General features: G+C 36.8%; 1 protein-coding gene across 6 annotated transcripts in view; it reads left to right on the forward strand.

Moving 5' to 3' along the window:
* Positions 1-22,192, forward strand: part of Diaph2 (diaphanous-related formin 2) — an 827,546-nt gene that overhangs the window by 346,109 nt on the left and 459,245 nt on the right. For all 6 annotated transcript variants that reach the window (XM_039100253.2, XM_063280011.1, XM_063280012.1 and 3 more), the window contains one exon: positions 21,150-21,251. In XM_039100253.2, the coding sequence (XP_038956181.1) occupies positions 21,150-21,251 (102 nt within the window). The remainder of the gene's footprint in view (positions 1-21,149; positions 21,252-22,192) is intronic.

Raw genomic sequence — 22,192 nt, forward strand, 5'->3', positions numbered from 1 at the left:
TCTTATAATTTTGACTCATTTTAATTTAGTTAAATTATTGATTCTCTCTTATTTAAGAAGTATGATTGGAATATGCATCTGAGATTTTAAGGTTAATACTAGTTTTACCTGGATGAGTCATATGTCTAAAGATACTCTGGAAGAAAGATTCTCCTCGGGTGAAGTGATTATAGTCTTGCCGCTCCCCCAAAACTCCCCCAAAAGATTGTTTTTCTTGTGCCAAAAAGATATTCCGAGGACTTGCAAACTACATATGTTTGCTTCAATGATGCGAGAGTAACATCAATTTGCCATTCACATGAAGTGTTTACCATTTCTGTCTAATTACCATGTAGCACATCGATAATGCACAGCATTAAATATGTATCATCAGATTAACTTTGTTGTAAGTTCTGTTTGATTACAGTGCTACACTTCATCTATGCATAATCACAGTTTGTTGCTCACGCAGCGTGGTTGTCTCCTCGTGGCAACAAAAACAACAAAAAACAATTAAGGACAAATCATTTCCAAGGAATGTGAATTAACACTGGTTATACCTCTCCTACCAGGGGTCAATAAACAATTCCTCACTAGACAAGTAGAAGACTGTGCTTATTTGAAAGGATAAATGACCTGTTTTTTTAAAAAAAAAAAAACAAACTACTTTTATTTAGTCAAAAAACCTGCTTTTATTTAGATGACTAGTGTTTAGCCTGTAAATTGTTGAAAATAATGTTTCAATGTTAGACACAGATATATTACATTGAAAAAGAAATAAAAGCAGCAGTTTTAAAATTGTTAAACATTTAGAGAAATTTTTCTTGAAAATTAAAGTATGCTTTATTCAAGATAATTGGTGCTTACAAATAATCGTTATATGCTAGTAAAATATTTATAAAGAAATTATATTTGTCAGGCATTTTAAAATAAGATTTACATAGAAGGAGGGCAAATGGTGTAGAAAAATTCTCAAAGATATTTTAATTCAGTACAACTGGAAAGGACTCTGCGGGTTCTGAAAATGGTAGAGTAAAATAGTGCAACTTCCTTGGAATATAGTTCTAATTAACATGTTGTATTTCATTTAATTAAAAATACAGACAATAGATCAAGGCAGTAAAAACACTACTTACACATAACAGTAATAGAAGTGATAAATATTTTCTTTTTTTCATTCCTGTCGTGGCAGATAGCAGCAAACATTGTTTATACTCATTATTCTTTCAGAATTAAAGTATCTATTAGATCTGCCACTAGATCTCACATCTATTATTATATACAACTTACTTTGATAAATATGTTGACAGGTATTTCAGTATAATTAGTTTAATTTATATTGAAATGCATTTGATTTTATTCTGAGAAATTATTCCAACATGAAAGAAGTCCATAGGACTACCAGTAAAGACAGAACCAGATAGATATGCTTCCAGGGGTACTGTGATTATGGTAATTTTTGGGGAACAAATTCACCTTGAACTAGACTTTAAAGTATTACCAGGAAGTGAATGGTGGGCAAATATTTGAGGAATATGAAGAACAATATTTTTTATAATTCAGACATACTTCTGCATTAGCATAGGATAGTAGTGAGCAATCATATGGGAAGTAATTAGTTAATTGTTTGGGATCCTATTATACAAACAGAGATCACAATCTAATGACTGATAGTCTTCCTCAAATGTCAAATTATTGAATATGGGCAACATTCAATTAATGTAGTTACTGTTTGTCTGTCTGTCTGTCTATCTATCTATCATCTATCTCTATCTCAAATGTTTTCTATTAATAGAAGAAAAAGGAAAATCCAAAGTACTTTTTAAAACACAAAATAAAGAATGCCCTGAACTATACAGGCATTAGTCGGGGGTGTAGGGGAGGATAATATAGATTTAAAAAATATATTCATTGGAAATTTTTGGATATAACATGGTTGTAACATTTGAATATTTAAAAATTGATAAACTAGGTAGAAAAAAATCTAGGACTTCCAGTGATAGAAAAGTGACGAATGGAAGGTCCAGGAATGCATTTTTGTAGACCACCTATGGTAAGGCAATGGGTGGTGGTAGCAAAATCAGAGTGAAAGTAATATGAGTAATATGCACGTCAAGCCAGGATAAATTACAGTGTAGACATCATAGACCTGTAAGGAGAGACTGCAATCAGAGAGTGAAATACCTTTTACATTTATTTTTAAGTAATACACTGGAATGTAAAATCGCTCATTTTACTAGAGTACTATTTCATTTTGTCTTACACCACACACACACACACACACACACACACACACACACACACACACACACACATTTTTAGCCATTCATCACATGATTATAATAAAAACTTTCAAACTTTGTTCTTGTCATTATTAACAGTACATTAGTGTCACCTACAGTGCCCCTATTGCATACAGCTTCTTTTAATATCTACAGTTGTGGTTACATCTAGTACTGGTTGTTTTATAGGTCACCCTTAAAGTATGCTGAAGACTGAACTCATGTACTTTTTAAGCCATTGTTTTGTTTATTTACAGTATTCTGCCCTCAACCTCCCTTTATTTATGAAAAAATGTACACTTAATGCCTCAGGTAAAATGCAGCTCTATAACACTTCATAACTTCATAATTCTGCTCACCCCCTACTTATAACTTCCTATAATTCTGGCTGCCTTATGATTCTGAAACCCAGTTGAAAATCTAAGACCTCAGTTCATGCAAGACATAAAAGCCACACCTTTCCACATGATTGTTTACTCAAATGCGATTTTTACATCTCAAAATAGATTACATGATCTATATAACTCATTCTTGACTACTGACAAAATGATTAGATAGAAGCAAAGGTCATTCCATCTATGCTCTGGATTCCAGGCAGTGCTACACCAAAGTCATCAAAAATAAATGGGTATCTATTGATTCTGCAAGAAAAGAGATTGTTCAACTTCCCTCAATTAACCAGTTGTAGTGTATAATTATTCTTACAGTCAGGAAGTTCATGCATGTGTAATAGTAGAGCTCGTTTTTGTCTCTACAATCCATCTTTGTAAGTATTGATCTATTACGTGGCTATCGACCATCTGTATTTTATTCAGGTTTGTGAGTCGGCATGTGTTTGTGTACTTTATGAGAGTTGATAGCTTTAGAAGACTCCAGGTATATCAATTAAGGCTCTAAAGTCATTAGGATTGTAGAATTTTAGTACATTTTCCCCCTGAACTAGCCATTGGAACTGTCCATATTTGTTTTCTTGATTCTTTAAGGAAAGCAAAACATTAGAATAGAATTGACAGGAACAATTTTAATACATTTCTTTCGTATTTCTCATCACAGAGGAATAAGTATTTATGATGCTTCTGCACCACATTGATATTTTTATTCCTTAGTTGTTATTGTTTTTCAGCTTTTGCTTCTAACTTTCTATTAGATGGGATTTTTTTTTTTTATTAACTTGAGTATTTCTTATTTACATTTCGAGTGTTATTCCCTTTCCTGGTTTCCTGGCAAACATCCCCCTAATCCCTCCCCCTCCCCTTCTTTATGGGTTTTCCCCTCCCCATCCTCCCCCAATTGCCGCCCTCCCCCCAACAGTCTAGTTCACTGGGGGTTCAGTCTTAGCAGGACCCAGGGCTTCCCCTTCCACTGGTGCTCTTACTAGGATATTCATTGCTACCTATGAGGTCAGAATCCAGGATCAGTCCATGTATAGTCTTTAGGTAGTGGCTTAGTCCCTGGAAGCTCTGGTTGCTTGGCATTGTTGTACATATGGGGTCTCGAGCCCCTTCAAGCTCTTCCAGTTCTTTCTCTGATTCCTTCAACGGGGGTCCTATTCTCAGTTCAGAGGTTTGCTGCTGGCATTCGCCTCTGTATTTGCTGTATTCTGGCTGTGTCTCTCAGGAGCGATCTACACCCGGCTCCTGTCGGTCTGCACTTCTTTGCTTCATCCATTTTGGCTAATTGGGTGGCTGTATATGTATGGGCCACATGTGGGGCAGGCTCTGAATGGGTGTTCCTTCTGTCTCTGTTTTAATCTTTGCCTCTCTATTCCCTGCCAAGGGTATTATTAGATGGGATTTTAAAATGCATTCTCTTGTCTGTTGTGACAGCAGTCTTGTTTTTGAGCATTGTGTACTAATTTCAGTCTATTGTTAAACTGAATCTAATCCAAGCAAATATTGTGCCTGCTCATTTTCATTTTTTTCTATGTTGAATGTTTTTGAAGAATAACCAGTATTTCATTTGTTACTGACACTGGTTGTGTTCTTATTTACAAGGAAAGAAAGGGTAGCTATAAGAAATTAGTCTTTGCTTATACCATTAAGTGATATAAATTTTCCCTTCTTAAAATTTGAATAAAAACAATGTTTTGATCATAGTTGTGTAAAAGGTTGCTTCATATTATTGTGTTCTTGATATCTTGTGCAATTGTAACAAAAAATAGTCCTTTCACTTGAGAAACTAGGTGAACAGAGTGTAAAATGGATTAAAACATAAAGAAGATTTCATTAACACATTATTTGGCAATGTATAACACTTGATTGCACTTCAGAAAGCATTTTGTTATATTCCAAGGATGGCAGTCAGAAATTTCTTATACATCAGATCAAATCTTAAAATAGGTTTCTTCAGTTTTATGTGATTCTGTATTTTCAAAGCAAAATAGAATTTACCAAGTCATCATATTTCATAAAGATATATGATAATTCTATTAGAAGTTATTTAAGATAATATGGTTAGCATACTGGATTACAATGTATTGTAGTGTAACATATAATATAAAAATATCTTAACTATTCTATTTCAGTATTATAGATGAGCAATCAAGAAGGAAAGATAAGTTAACTCTCCAAGAAACAGTTAAATCTGTGGTTGACATACTGACTCACTTTTTATATATTCATTTTTAGCTTCATAACAAAATAAATTCTTTTAAAATCCTTTAGTTAGTGAATACAGATCAGACGTATGTCTTACTTTGGATTCTTATGTTGTGAGCATTGAATTGTGGGATTCAATCCTATAGCTGCTTGTAGGAGCACTCACAGCCAGTTTCGATCTTAGTTTTTGTCCAATGAATATAGTAGATTCATAACTATCCCCAGTTGTAAAGCATTGTTTTATGAATTAATTTCCTCTTGATAGAAAAGTAGTCACATTTTATAATTTGATATATACAATTAATTCCTCTTTTCTAAGTTTATCACAAATTCAATGACTTAAGTTTTACATATTTGATTACTATGGATCATGATCCAAACCATAACTTTATGAAATCGGTTTCTGTTTCTTACTGTTTGCATTAGAAGCCCCAAATCATCTTAGTTTTGAAAACATCTAATAGTATTACTATGAATTAGTGTTTTCTCCTTTATCACATTGTAGTCCGTTTTGTGCTTTTTATCTAGAACTTAGTAAAGTTGACATGCTCAATTTCTTCTTGGTTACCTTTAAAGTGTGGCAGGTAAGTTAAATAATATCACACAGTCAATCTGGAATCAAAACTTAGTTTATATGACTAACTCATTGATTTTTTTTTATTAACTTGAGTATTTCTTATATACATTTCGAGTGTTATTCCCTTTCCCGGTTTCCGGGCAAACATCCCCCTCCCCCCTCCCCTTCCTTATGGGTGTTCCCCTCCCAACCCTCCCCCCATTGCCGCCCTCCCCCCATAGACTAGTTCACTGGGGGTTCAGTCTTAGCAGGACCCAGGGCTTCCCCTTCCACTGGTGCTCTTACTAGGATATTCATTGCTACCTATGGGGTCAGAGTCCAGGGTCAGTCCATGTATAGTCTTTAGGTAGTGGCTTAGTCCCTGGAAGCTCTGGTTGCTTGGCATTGTTGTACTTTTGGGGTCTCGAGCCCCTTCAAGCTCTTCTAGTTCTTTCTCTGATTCCTTCAATAGAGGACCTATTCTCAGTTCAGTGGTTTGCTGCTGGCATTCGCCTCTGTATTTGCTGTATTCTGGCTGTGTCTCTCAGGAGCGATCTACATCCGGCTCCTGTCGGTCTGCACTTCTTTGCTTCATCCATCTTGTCTAATTGGGTGGCTGTATATGTATGGGCCACCTGTGGGGCAGGCTCTGAATGGGTGTTCCTTCAGTCTCTGTTTTAATCTTTGCCTCTCCCTTCCCTGCCAAGGGTATTCTTTTTCCTCATTTAAAGAAGGAGTGAAGCATTCACATTTTGATCATCCGTCTTGAGTTTCGTTTGTTCTAGGGATCTAGGGTAATTCAAGCATTTGGGCTAATAGCCACTTATCAATGAGTGCATACCATGTATGTCTTTCTGTGATTGGGTTAGCTCACTCAGGATGATATTTTCCAGTTCCAACCATTTGCCTACGAATTTCATAAACACGATGTTTTTGAAAGCTGAGTAATATTCCATTGTGTAGATGTACCACATTTTCTGTATCCATTCCTCTGTTGAAGGGCATCTGGGTTCTTTCCATTTTCTGGCTATTATAAATAAGGCTGTGATGAACATAGTGGAGCACGTGTCTCTTTTATATGTTGAGGCATCTTTTGGGTATATGCCCAAGAGAGGTATAGCTGGATCCTCAGGCAGTTCAATGTCCAATTTTCTGAGGAACCTCCAGACTGATTTCCAGAATGGTTTTACCAGTCTGCAATCCCACCAACAATGGAGGAATGTTCCTCTTTCTCCACATCCTCGCCAGCATCTGCTGTCACCTGAGTTTTTGATCTTAGCCAATCGCACTGGTGTGAGGTGAAATCTCAGGGTTGTTTTGATTTGCATTTCCCTTATGACTAAAGATGTTGAACATTTCTTTAGGTGTTTCTCAGCCATTCGACATTCCTCAGCTGTGAATTCTTTGTTTAGCTCTGAACCCCATTTTTAATAGGGTTATTTGTTTCCCTGCGGGCTAACTTCTTGAGTTCTTTGTATATTTTGGATATAAGGCCTCTATCTGTTGTAGGATTGGTAAAGATCTTTTCCCAATCTGTTGGTTGCCGTTTTGTCCTAACCACAGTGTCCTTTGCCTTACAGAAGCTTTGCAGTTTTATGAGATCCCATTTGTCGATTCTTGATCTTAGAGCATAAGCCATTGGTGTTTTGTTCAGGAAATATTTTCCAGTGCCCATGTGTTCCAGATGCTTCCCTAGTTTTTCTTCTATTAGTTTGAGTGTGTCTGGTTTGATGTGGAGGTCCTTGATCCACTTGGACTTAAGCTTTGTACAGGGTGATAAGCATGGATCGATCTGCATTCTTCTACATGGTGACCTCCAGTTGAACCAGCACCATTTGCTGAAAATGCTATCTTTTTTCCATTGGATGGTTTTGGCTCCTTTGTCAAAAATCAAGTGACCATAGGTGTGTGGGTTCATTTCTGGGTCTTCAATTCTATTCCATTGGTCTATCTGTCTGTCTCTGTACCAATACCATGCAGTTTTTATCACTATTGCTCTGTAATACTGCTTGAGTTCAGGGATAGTGATTCCCCCTGAAGTCCTTTTATTGTTGAGGATAGCTTTAGCTATCCTGGGTTTTTTGTTATTCCAGATGAATTTGCAAATTGTTCTGTCTAACTCTTTGAAGAATTGGATTGGTATTTTGATGGGGATTGCATTGAATCTGTAGATTGCTTTTGGTAAAATGGCCATTTTTACTATATTAATCCTGCCAATCCATGAGCATGGGAGATCTTTCCATCTTCTGAGGTCTTCTTCAATTTCTTTCCTCAGTGTCTTGAAGTTCTTATTGTACAGATCTTTTACTTGCTTGGTTAAAGTCACACCGAGGTACTTTATATTATTTGGGACTATTATGAAGGGTGTCGTTTCCCTAATTTCTTTCTCGGCTTGTTTCTCTTTTGTATAGAGGAAGGCAACTGATTTATTTGAGTTAATTTTATACCCAGCCACTTTGCTGAAGTTGTTTATCAGCTTTAGTAGTTCTCTGGTGGAACTTTTGAGATCACTTAAATATACTATCATGTCATCTGCAAATAGTGATATTTTGACCTCTTCTTTTCCGATCTGTATCCCTTTGATCTCCTTTTGTTGTCTGATTGCTCTGGCTAGAACTTCAAGAACTATATTGAATAAGTAGGGAGAGAGTGGGCAGCCTTGTCTAGTCCCTGATTTTAGTGGGATTGCTTCAAGTTTCTCTCCATTTAGTTTAATGTTAGCAACTGGTTTGCTGTATATGGCTTTTACTATGTTTAGGTATGGGCCTTGAATTCCTATTCTTTCCAGGACTTTTATCATGAAGGGGTGTTGAATTTTGTCAAATGCTTTCTCAGCATCTAATGAAATGATCATGTGGTTCTGTTCTTTCAGTTTGTTTATATAATGGATCACGTTGATGGTTTTCCGTATATTAAACCATCCCTGCATGCCTGGGATGAAGCCTACTTGATCATGGTGGATGATTGTTTTGATGTGCTCTTGAATTCGGTTTGCCAGAATTTTATTGAGTATTTTTGCGTCGATATTCATAAGGGAAATTGGTCTGAAGTTCTCTTTCTTTGTTGTGTCTTTGTGTGGTTTAGGTATAAGAGTAATTGTGGCTTCGTAGAAGGAATTCGGTAGGGCTCCATCTGTTTCAATTTTGTGGAATAGTTTGGATAATATTGGTATGAGGTCTTCTATGAAGGTTTGATAGAATTCTGCACTAAACCCGTCTGGACCTGGGCTCTTTTTGGTTGGGAGACCTTTAATGACTGCTTCTATTTCCTTAGGAGTTATGGGGTTGTTTAACTGGTTTATCTGTTCCTGATTTAACTTCGATACCTGGTATCTGTCTAGGAAATTGTCCATTTCCTGAAGATTTTCAAATTTTGTTGAATATAGGTTTTTATAGTAAGATCTGATGATTTTTTTGAATTTCCTCTGAATCTGTTGTTATGTCTCCCTTTTCATTTCTGATTTTGTTAATTTGGACGCACTCTCTGTGTCCTCTCGTTAGTCTGGCTAAGGGTTTATCTATCTTGTAGATTTTCTCAAAGATTTTCTCATGGGGTGTTGCTTATGTGCTCTCAGTGGCGGCAGCAACCAGGAAGATCTGTGCTGCCCTTTCCGGGAGCATATGTGCTCCAGAGTTCCAGATGGCATTTGGTGTTTTCCTCTGGAGTCAGAGGTGTGGGCAGAGTGTAGTCTCTTCTGGTTTCCCAGGCATGTCTGCCTCTCTGAAGGTTTAGCTCTCCCTCCCAGGAGATTTGGGTGCAGAGAACTGTTTATTCGGTCGGTCCCTTCAGGTTCCGGCGGTGTCTCAGACGCAGTGGATTTCCTGCTCCTGTGCCCTTATCCAAGGGAACCCAGAGGCCTTATACAGTTTCCTCTTGGGCCAGGGATGTGGGCAGGGGTGAGCAGTGTTGGTGGTCTCTTCTGCTCTGCAGCCTCAGGAGTGCCCACCTGACCAGGAGGTTGGGTCTCTCTCTCACCGGGTCTGGGAGCAGAGAGCTGCTGAGGGCCGGGATCCGGGATCCGTGGGTGTGGGACTTCCGGTAAACCGATTTTTTTTTAACATGCCATTGTTTACCTACCACTCGCCCTATTGTGGTATATAGGGAAGTGACTGATTTGATTTCACTGTTGTAAAGGAATAACATGTATCTACTAATGCCTTCTTGTCTAAATATGTTATACAATATCTCATCAGAAATCAGAATTTATACTTACTTTTTAAGTTATCATCTTTAACATATGATATACAGATTTATTAACACTTATTGTGCTTGTTAATAAGGAATGAAGACCTAGTATTACTAAATGCAATAAGAGAAATACTGAATTCTATCTCTCCATAAATATTTTTGGTATGTTGAAAGTATTGTTTTGCTATTACTATAGTCATTATTTATTTTATTTTAAATGAAGGATTCATCATGACAAACTCATCTTAGGAAATAATATGACCATTCAGTTCTGTGAAAAATATGAGTAAACATTTTTTTCTTCTTTTTATAATTTTTCCTCATAATATATATATAGCAGAAAAATTATAAAATATAATTAGCATATATATATATATATATACGCTTTCATGGTTAACCATTTGGATTTGGATAACAACATATAAATATCTTTCTTCTAAATCTACTTATCAGTTTATATGACAGAATGTATTCATATTTATTTTTATCTGCTTATTTTCTACCATGCTATTATTGCCTAATCAGAATATTTTTAATTTATTATTCAATAAGATTCTGATAGTACAACTGTATCAATATCTTTGCTGTTTTATTTATTTTATATAATTCCTTTAGAATCAGTCAGTTATAGTTCAGTATATTGCTTCTATGACAATTGTAATAAGGTTGATGGGTATGATAACTTTTGAAATGAAGCTTGACTACACAAGAAGAAGATATTTTTGGTTGTTGAGAAATTACAGTGCTTCAAGCAGCATTTATTTGCTGTCCTAAATATATGAAGAATATGTGAGGTATTATAATGCAGATAGTAAACAGGAAATATGTAATACAAAAATTGCCTAGAACATATGAGCACAGGCCAAAATTTCCTAAACAGAACACCTTATGCTTATGCTCTAAGATCAACAATCGACAAATGAGACCTCATAAAACTACAAAGCTTCTGTAAGGCAAAGGACACTTTCATTAGAACAAAACAGCAATCAGCAGATTGGGAAAAGATCTTTACCAATCCTACATCTGATAGAAGGCTAAAATATATCCAAAATATACAAAGAACTAAGAAGTTAGACTGCAGAGAGCCAAATAACTCTATTAAATAATGGGGTACAGAGCTAAACAAAGCATTCTCAGCTGAGGAATCTCAAATGGCCATGAAGGACTTAAAAATATTCAACATCCTTAGTCATCAGGGAAATGTAAATCAAAAAGACCCTGAAATTCCACATCACACCAATCAGAATGGATAAGATCAAAAACTCAGGTGACAGCAGATGCTGGCGAACATGGGGAAAAAGAGGAACACTCCTCCATTGTTGGTAGGATTGCAAACTGGTACAACCTCTCTGTAAATCAGTCTGGAGATAACTCAGAAAATTGGACATTACACTAACTGAAGACCCAGGTATACCATTCCTGGGCACACACCCAAATGATGTTCCAACATACAACAAAGATACACGCTCCACTATGTATATAGCAGCCTTATTTATAATATCCAGCTTTTGGAAAGAACCCAAATGTCCTTGAACAGAGGATCCAGAAAATGTGGTACATTTACACAATGGAGTACTACTCAGCTATTAAAATCAATGACTTCATGATATTCTTAGGCACATGAATGGAACTAGAAAATATCATCCTGAGTGAGGTAACCCAGACGCAATAGAACATACATGGTAAGTACTCACTGATAGTGGATATTAGCCCAAAAGCTCACAATGTCCATGATATAAACCTCAGACCATATGTAGTTTAGGAGAAAGGAAGACCAGGGTGTGGATGATTAAGTTCTAAATTGAGGGGGATCACGGTGATCAAGGGAGGTGGAGGCAGAGGGACCTATGGGAGTGAGAGAGGTGTGGGAGGAAATAAGAGGGACAGTGTCAGCTACTGGAGGGGATAGAAGAGGGATGCAAAGGGTCAAGAAATGGAATGAAAATATGTAGCAAATGGGAAATGAGAAACTAGTGTTAACCCCTGGAGGGTCTAGATGCCAGGGTAGCTATAGGCTCCCAGGACCCAAAGCAATGGCCTTAGAGGATATGTGCATTTCAGGGGAAAGAGAACCTATAGAGAGCACCTTCAGTAGATAGGTAAAACCCCTGGCTAGGGATGGGCTTACCCACCCATCTCAAAGTTTTTATCCCAGAAATGTTCCTGTCCAAAGGAAAAAACAGGGACAAAAAATTGAACAGAGTCTGAAGGAAGGGCCATCCAGGGACTGCCCCACCTGGGATCCATCCTGTCTGCAGGCACCAAACCCTGACACTGTTGCTGTTGCCAAGAGGCACTTGATGACAGGAACCTGGTGTTCCTTGGGAGGTTCTGCCAAATTTGACAAATACAGATCTGGGTGTTTGAAGCAAACCATCAGACTGGGCTCGAGGACACTGGTGGTAGAGCTGGCAGAAAGACGAAGAGCTGAGGAGGATTTCAACCTCATAGGAAGAATGTCCGCTGGACAGACCCCCACCTCAGAGCTCCCAAGGACCAAACCCCCAACCAAGGTGTACACATGGAGGGTCCCATGGCTCCAGCTGCATATGTAGCAGAGGATGGCCTTGTTGGTCATCAAGGGGAGGAGAGGCTCTTGGTCCTGTGACATCAATGAGAGGGGAGGCCTATAGGGGGCATGATAGAATGATGGGGTGGGAGAGGATGGATGGGTGGGGGAGCACCCTTATAGAGGCAAAGGGAAAGGGGGAGAAAGCAGATGTGGGATGAGGGGGTTGTGGAGGGGTAATCAGAAAATGGGGAATCATTAAAAATATGAAAGAATAGAATGATTGTTGAAAGAAATCAATAAACTTAAAATAATGAAAAACATTTCTCATTCTCTTTGGGTAGGAACAGTTTGAGTTCCAGAGACTATCTGAATTTTCTTAGATAATTTTTGTGGGAAAGTTTACCAGTCGTTTCCCATGCATCCCAAACATGGATTTCTCTTCTTTGGTTTTACGGCAAGGCTTTTTGACAAGTGGTGCTTTATTAGTTATGGTGAAAAGGTCAGGCATTCAGGAGTGTGGTAACTCATTGCAGATGGGGTAAACTATCAATCACATTGTAGTGATAAAGTGAAATGGGACTACATTTCAAGAAAATGTTAGGTTAACAAAACAAAAATCTACTTAACCAACATAAAACCAGTCATGCCTAAAAATCCATATTTGTATACTCTGTTGTGTATTTAACATTAAGCCTATTATTTGGAAATTTGCATTGGCATATATTTTCAGTCATCTGTAAATGCCATCTATCAGTATAGTTTTGCAATTTTTTTGGCAGAGTAGTGGAAGACGTAGCTATATAAATATTTATAAATATGAGCACACATCACTAGTTGAAAAGAAAATCCTATTTGGAAGATTTCAGGGAAGTCTGTTATTGTTTTTTATCTGTTAGAAAATCAGTGCTCCTGGCCAAATACATTTTTATGCATTATTTTCACAGATAATTTTAATATTGCTTTGAGGTAGAAAATTTTCAAAGAATATAAAACTGGACTTTTTTTTTTTTTTTACAAAACCTAAATTTCTGTTTTTCAAGTTCTCCTTTATTTAGCTTGTAAATAAATGGCCCAAAATATGACCTGTTCAAAATCATGTGTTTTTTTTCCTATTCCTTGAATAGTTGTGGAATTCTCCATGAGAATATATGTGAGCTTTATTTTAACAATAAAGAAAAATTTAATAATTATATTCTGAAACAAGCACAACAAAATTAGATGTGAAGTAGTTTTTGTGATTGTTTGTGTAATCCTTTCATTCATGTATTTAGAGAAAAAGAAATTGAAAATAGGTGTATTCTTTTGAAATGTGAGGAATATGAAGTAAAATATATAAACAAGCCTTCGACACTGTGTCACACTGTCCATTCTGCATAGCTCAACAAGAGGAGCATACAAAGGCCCACTGAGACCTTTAATCATCTAGTAGAATAGTATCTAATAGCTAATATTACTATCACATAGTTGGTGAGCAGTATAAAACAAAAAATAAGGACAGTACCAGGTTTGGTACTGTTTAAATGAAAAGTCTGTTTTCATTTAATTCTAAGAACAAAGAACAAGAATACACAAATATGACTTTAAAGCCTTAAATATGGTGTGCTAGTTAGGGTTTTTATTGGTGTATGAAACACCATGAGCAAAAATCATGTTGTAGAGGAAAAGATTCATTTGGCTTACGGTCTCATGTTTATGTTCATCATCAGAGGAAGTCAGGACAGGAACTCAAGCAGGGTAGAAACCTAGATGCAGGAGCTCATGCAGAAGCCATAGATGGGTTATGCTTGCTTGCTTGCTCCACATGGTTTGCTCATCCTGCTTTCTTATAGAAATCAGGACCACCACATTCACAATGGACTGGACCCCCCCAAAAAAACTCCCATAAATCACTAATTAAGGAAATGCCTTACAGACTTGCTTATAACCTGAACTAATGGAAGTGTTTTCTTAATTGTGGCTCCCTCTTCTCAGCTTGTTTCAGGTTTACATAAAACCAACCAGAACATATGAACACATGTATAGACAACTGTTTAAGCTACATGTTGGACTTGAAAAACATGCCCTAATAAGGAATAATTATTAAGAATTTGGATTCACTTAGAGAAGATGCACCTATCCCTCACTGAAGGCCGAGGAAGCTTAGATGTCTGGTGGCGTGGGAACTGGGGGTGACATGGGAGAAGGGGCAAGGAGGAAATACAGGATGTGGAATTGGGGATAGGTTGGTGGGAGGGGAATAAAATCTGGAGTGTAAAAATAAATAAAAGAAATTTAAAAAAGAAATTGAATTTTCTGTTCGAGCAAATACAGAAAGATGTGTTAAAATTTCAGTGACATAGCCAAGTGTTTGAGAAAAACATCATTTTCTTCATTAAGAAGGATGTGTATATTTATCAATAGAAATTAACAAAATTTTGGTGTCCTTGTATTTATCCATCTGTATATGGCTAGAAAATACTGCAACAATACATTTTTAAAAGAAATAGTGTGCCTTGTCCATTTATGCAGTAAATGATAGACTTAATCCCTCTGAACTTAACTCAGTTCTCTACTGCTAAAATGACTTAATGAGATATAAGACAAAAAAAAAAGAAAGGTTATATTTTGTGAAGAAGGAAAGGGCAGTATGGTTCAATACCTTTACTTAAGTAACCTTTACATGTGCAATTAACATTTAAAAGAAATAAAGTTTTGGAAGCATTATAGAGTAATTGCACAAATGTAAAAAGTAGTTAGAAACCTGTGGTCTGGTAGGAGAAATTCCTTCGAATAACACTGTCAGTTATCAGAAAGTGAACTTTTGATGCATAAAAATTGAGAAAAAAACTCATTTGGTGGTATACTTACTGCTTTCTCCCTTGGGTTTTTTTTTTTTTTGTTTGTTTGTTTGTTTTCTTTTCTTTTCTTTTTGTAAACTTCAACTCACTGACATTTTCTAGGATGAAATTTCCGTCCCCAAACTGAATTGATCTTTAAAACACACATTTTGAAATAGCTGTGGATGGTAAGGAAGCATGCTATTAAGCAACAGCAGGAGAGCGAGAACTGGAATGGATCAGGCTTTAAAATGTATAGGCCATTTGCCTGTCAGCCAGAAAGTTTTCAGAATACGTTACATTGAAAGATTTATTTTTGTTTGTTTCTATATCTAGCTTTCCCTCCTATGGCACTATTAACCAAGTTTAGCAATTTTTTTTACAGATCAAAAGTAGTTGCAATATGAATCAAACACTAAATTCAAGAGTAATTTTTTGAAGTGAGGAGACCTTATGTAATATGAATTTTATCATACCAGTGTGATCTGTTTGAGTATATGTCTATTTAATTGGTAATTGTTCCTGGCAACTCTGGTAGGTCTTTTTTTTTTTTTTTTTTTTTTTGGCAGAAGCTTCTATAGTAAAGGTTTCTAAGCACCTCTGCAAACAACTTGCACAGTCTCTAAATGAATTTTGCCATTTCCGTGTAGCAGCTGAAAATCATTTTCCCCATTTCCTATCTAAAACTACCCTAAGTGTAACTGTGTAGAGCTGTGGAAAAATTAACACTTGGTATACAGAAGCCTTCTATGTCAAGAATATGTAGTTTTTTTTGTTTTTGTTTTTGTTTTTTAGTGGAAAATAATGAAGCATGGCTTTTCCTTTCTTAAGTTTCTTGCGGGTGGAACATTTAAGTAAGCTTTCGAATGAAAACCAGGACATGTGACATACTCACGCACACTACCGCTGAGCTTCTACACAGGAACGTTTGTACTTTAATATGCTTCATCAAACACTTGCCAAAGTCATGCTCTTTACACATCTCTTCTTTCTACCAATTTCATGGACATGAAAATGTTCCCATTTCATGGGAAATACATGTTTCATTTATAATCATATTCATATTTAAAATTAATTAAAATGTAAAGTTTCAAAGGAAGTTTCAAATGTGGGTTCTGTGTGCCCTGAAAATCCAGTGGTGTAATTCTACACTAAAGGGACCCACAACAGTAGGATGCTCCAGCCTGGAACCTGGATTAGGCACAGAATATACCCAAGCATCAATTTTCTAAGCACAAACCAAATTCAAAGAGATCCTTTATTAAACAAGGCAAAGGAACAAGGTGGGTGACTTGAATCAGGCAGAAACAGCCATGTATAGCTTGGCAAGTGTTAATTTTAACAGAAAAGATATGGAGGCCTATGTGAGAATGAGTTAGGACATGTTGGTAAACTCTGATGATAACATTTCCAGGCTGGTCGTTCTGGGTTCTCTTAAAAAGTATGTTAAGCAAGCCAGTAAACCGCACCCATCTGCATCATCAACATCAGTTCCTGCCTCCAGGGTCTGGTCCTTTTTGCGTTCCTGGCTGAACTTCTTTTGATGATGGATGATGATGTGGAAGGATTAACCAAATAAATCCTTACCTCCCCAACTTGCTTTTGGTCATAGTGTTTCATCACAGCAATAGATAAATATGAAATAATGGTTTTGGATACCATTTCGAATCTATTGTAAATGGAATCAAAATTAATTTGAATTTTACATCACTTATTATCTCTGAGAAGTGTGTGTGTGTGTGTGTGTGTGTGTGTGTGTGTGTGTGTGTGTGTTGCTTCATATGTGGTCATATGATCTAAACAGAAAAAAATAAGTTTAATCTTTTATTTATATAGCTGATGGGCAATATTTTACCTAATAAACTTTCACTTGTATTTCTCAGGGTATTATATAGTTACAAATTACTTGATTATTCTCTGGCTCCTATGATTGCTTGTGATAAGTTATGTACTTGAAAAGGCACTTGTCTGTGAAAAGTCACCTCTCTTCTGTTACTACTTTAAGACATACTAGTTTTTAAGTCTCCACTATGTACTGTATTGTACCCCAATGCAGATCACTATGAGGTTAGAATGTGTAAGTTGATGAAGTTCTTAAGTGGTTATATTCATTTCCCTGAATTTCAGATTTAATAATTCTTTTCTAAAAATATCTTTTCTATTGTTTTTACTCACTTTTTCTTCTTTTGAAAATACTGCAAGGCAAGATCTGGTATACAGTATATGATCCATAGTTCTCAGGCTCTCTTTATTTTTCTCCATTACTTTCCCTTTTTACTGAATTTTTGACCAAGTGTTTAATAGTTTGTGAATAGATCCCTACATAATTAGGGATATCCCACTTTTCCCTTTGTCATTTCTACAGAGACCATTTTTACTGTTATCTCTAAAACTCGTTTTGATGATTTTAGTCTCTTATATTTTATTAGGAATTTTTTATGCGCTCATCTATGACCTATCCTAGATATGCAAAAAGAACCTAGTAATAGAATAACGAAGGAATAATAACAAAGTAAGTCACATAGAAAATAAAGGAATAACAGCTACAGGACTAATGAAACTAAAAATAAAAATTACTTAAGCTGTCTAATAAATGGAAAACGAACAGAACAGACATGAAAAATGTATAACTTATGAATGATCTACAAGAAATTTGCATTAGATAATAATACCAAAAACATGTAAAAAGCTAGTTTTAGAAATGATTCAAACCAGAGACATAGACAGACTAAGAGAAATCATGAACCAAATGGACTTAACAGATATTTATAGAACATTCTATCCTAAAACAAAAGGATATACCTTCTTCTCACCACCTCATGGTACTTTCTCCAAAATTGACCATATAGTTGGAAATAAAACAGGCCTCAACAGATACAGAAAGATAGAAATAATCCCATGCATCCTATCAGACCACCACGGGCTAAAGCTGGTCTTCAATAACAATAAGGGAAGAACACCCACATATACATGGAAGTTGAACAATGTTCCACTCAATGATAACCTGGTCAAGGAGGAAATAAAGAAATTAAAGACTTTTTAGAATTTAATGAAAATGAAGATACAACATACCCAAACTTATGGGACACCATGAAAGCTGTGCTAAGAGGAAAACTCATAGGTCTGAGTGCCTGCAGAAAGAAACAGGAAAGAGCATATGTCACCAGCTTGACAGCACACCTATAAGCTCTAGAACAAAAAGAAGCAAATACACCCAGGAGGAGTAGAAGGCAGGAAATAATCAAACTCAGAGCTGAAATCAACCAAGTAGAAAAAAAAAAGGACCATAGAAATAATCAAGAGAACCAAAAGTTGGTTCTTTGAGAAAATCAACAAGATAGATAAACCCTTAGCCAGACTAACGAGAGGACACAGAAAGTGTGTCCAAATTAACAAAATCAGAAATGAAAAGCCTCTGAAGAAAGATATTGAAGAAGATCTCAGAAGATGGAAAGATCTCCCATGCTCATGGATTGGCAGGATTAATATAATAAAAATGGCCATTTTACCAAAAGCGATTTACAGATTCAATGCAGTCCCCATCAAAATACCAATCCAATTCTTCAGAGAGTTAGAATAATTTGCAAATTCATCTGGAATAACAAAAAACCCAGGATAGATAAAACTATCCTCAACAATAAAAGGACTTCTGGGGAAATCACTATCCCTGAACTCAAGCAGTATTACAGAGCAATAGTGATAAAAACTGCATGCTATTGGTACAGAGATAGACAGATAGACCAATGGAATAGAATTAAAGATCCAGAAATGAACCCATACACCTATGGTCACTTGATTTTTGACAAAGCAGCCAAAGCATCCAATGGAAAAAAGATAGCATTTTCAGCAAATGGTGCTGGTTCAACTGGAGGTCACCATGTAGAAGAATGCAGATCGATCCATGCTTATCATCCAAGCTTAAGTCCAAGTAGATCAAGGACCTCCACATCAAACCAGATACACTTAAACTAATAGAAGAAAAATTGGGGAAGCATCTCGAACACATGGGCACTGGAGAAAATTTCCTGAACAAACCACCAATGGCTAATTCTCTAAGGTCAAGAATCGACGAATGGGATCTCATAAAACTGCAAAGCTTCTGTAAGGCAAAGGACACTGTTGTTAGGACAAAACGAGAATCAACAGATTGGGAAAAGATCTTTACCAATCCTACAACAGATAGAGGCCTTATATCCAAAATATACAAAGAACTCAGGAAGTTAGACTGCAGGGAGACAAATAACCCTATTAAAAAATGGGGTTCAGAGCTAAACAAAGAATTCACAGCTGAGGAATGCCGAATGGCTGAGAAACACCTAAAGAAATGTTCAACGTCTTTAGTCATAAGGGAAATGCAAATCAAAACAACCTTGAGATTTCACCTCACACCAATGAGAACGGCTATGATCAGAAACTCAGGTGACAGCAAATGCTGGCGAGCATGTGGAGAAAGTGGAACACTCCTCCATTGTTGGTGGGATTGCAGACTGGTACAACCATTCTGGAAATCAGTCTGGAGGTTCCTCAGAAAATTGGACATTGAACTACCTGAGGATCCAGCTATACCTCTCTTGGGCATATACCCAAAAGATGCCCCAACATATAAAAAAGACACGTGCTCCACTATGTTCATCGCAGCCTTATTTATAATAGCCAGAAGCTGGAAAGAACCCAGATGCCCTTCAACAGAGGAATGGATACAGAAAATGTGGTACATCTACACAATGGAATATTACTCAGCTATCAAAAACAATGACTTTATGAAATTCATGGCCAAAGGATGGAACTGGAAAATATCATCCTGAGTGAGGTAACCCAATCACAGAAAAATACAGATGGTGTGAACTCACTGATAAGTGGAAATTAGCCCAAATGCTTGAATTACCCTAGATGCACAGAACACATGAATCTCAAGACGGATGATCAAAATGCGAATGCTTCACTCCTTTAAAAAGGGAACAAGAATACCCTTGGCAGGGAAGAGAGAGGCAAAGATTAAAACAGAGACAGAAGGAAAACCCATTCAGAGCCTGCCCCACATGTGGCCCATACATATACAGCCACCCAATTAGACAAGATGGATGAAGCAAAGAAGTGCAGACTGACAGGAACTGGATGTAGATCTCTCCTGAGAGACACAGCCAGAATACAGCAAACACAGAGGCGAATGCCAGCAGCAAACCACTGAACTGAGAATGGGACCCCCGTTGGTGGAATCAGAGGAAGGACTGGAAGAGCTTGAAGGGGCTTGAGACCCCATATGTACAACAATGTCAAGCAACCAGAGCTTCCAGGGACTAAGCCACTACCTAAAGACTATACATGGACTGACCCTGGACTCTGACCTCATAGGTAGCAATGAATAGCCTAGTAAGAGCACCAGTGGAAGGGGAAGCCCTGGGTCCTGCTAAGACTGAACCCCCAGTGAACGAGAGTGTTGGGGGGAGGGTGGTTATGGGGGGAGGATGTGGAGGGGAAGCCTATCTAAAAGGGGAGGGGTAGGTGATAGGGGGATGTTGGCCTGGAAACCGGGAAGGGGAATAACAACCGAAATGTAAATAAGAAATACTCAAGTTAATAAAGATAAAAAATAAAAGGACAGAAAGAAAAAAAAAGAAAGAAACAAAAGAAATGATTCAATCATGCCTGTTTGATCACTCACTGGCACCATAGTATTGAATGTTCTAATCACTACACACATAATAAATAAGGAAGTTGTCAGCAGTCTTTAGTATTATTGATGGTTTTCCTTTCTTTGGCTGCTTTGACTACTATTGGTATCAAATGCTAAGTTATCCAATAATTCTTCCTCTTTATTCTTTTAAACTACTTGAGAAAAATTATTTTGTACAGCTTAATTATTTTAAATAATTCCTCATTGAATCCATAAAGTCCTTGCATTTTTTTTTTATTTTAACTTTGTGATTTGTGACTTTGTCTTTTATTTACCAGTATATGCAGATTTTCCATTTCTTTTTAGGTCTATTTTTTTCTTTTGTGTAAAAATTAATTTCTCATTCTAGTTTATCTTATGTGGGGATATATAGCTATGATGGAATGTATGGGTCTCTAATATATTGACACACCTTCCTTTCAGACCTAGTTTACACATTTTTTTCTAATTTAAAGGGTTGATTTACAAATATGATTATTTGAATTGTCTAGGAATGCTTAACAATTTAATGAATAACAACTAACATTTTATATTTTTCTTTTTAGAATCTTGTGAAATATCTTCCTGAGCAGAATGTACTCAGAGAACTAGCACAGCTTAAGAACGAATATGATGATCTCTGTGAGCCTGAGCAGTTTGGTGTTGTGGTATGTACTGATCCCAAACTCCTATGAATACACTTCTCATGAACAAAGGAATATATTAGTTGATGTCTTTTACCTTATAACTGTATAATTAAATATATTATTGACTTAGAAATAAATCTTTACCTATAGCATTAAAAAGTTAGTAGGTTACTTTCGACATTCATATAGTATGTCAAAACATCATCGCATAATCTGTATATTTTTCTTCATTTTTAATGGTTATTTTATTTATTTATATTTCCAATGTTATTCCGATTCCCAATTTCTCCTCTACAAACACTCTATCCCTTGCTTCTATGAGGGTGCTCTCCCACCTATCCACCGGTGAGCCTCCCAGTATTCCCCTGTCCTGGGTCAAGGAGCCTCCACAGTATCGAGGGGCTCCTCCCCTATTTATGCCTGATAAAGCAGTCCTCTACTACATGTCCAACTGGAGCCATAGGCCCCTCCATGAGTGCTCTTTTGTTGGTGGTTTAGTTATTGGTTGATGTTGTTCTTCCGATGGGGTTGCAAACCCCTTTAGCTCCTTCAGTCCTTTCTCTAACTCCTCCATTGGACTCCCCTTGCTCAGTCAGATAGTTGGCTGCAAACATCTGCATCTATATTCGTCAGGCTCTGGCAAGGCCTCTCAGGGGACAGCTTTAACAGGCTCCTGTCAGCAAGAGCTTCTTGGTGTTAAAAATAGTGTCTGGGTTTGGTGTCTGCAGATGGGATGGATCCCTAGATGGTAGTCTCTAGATGGCCTTTTCTTCAGTCTCTGCTCTACTCTTTGTCCCTGTAATTCCTTTTGACAGGGGGAATTCCAGATTAATATTTTTGAGGTAGGTGAGTGGCCCCATATCTCAACTAGGGGCCATGTCTGTGCATTAGATATAATCTCTATAAGCTCTATCTCTCTATTGTTGGATATTTTAGCTAATGTTCTCCCTGTTGTGTCCTGG

The sequence above is a fragment of the Rattus norvegicus genome, chromosome X (assembly GCF_036323735.1).
Source record: "Rattus norvegicus strain BN/NHsdMcwi chromosome X, GRCr8, whole genome shotgun sequence".
Taxonomy (NCBI): domain Eukaryota; kingdom Metazoa; phylum Chordata; class Mammalia; order Rodentia; family Muridae; genus Rattus; species Rattus norvegicus.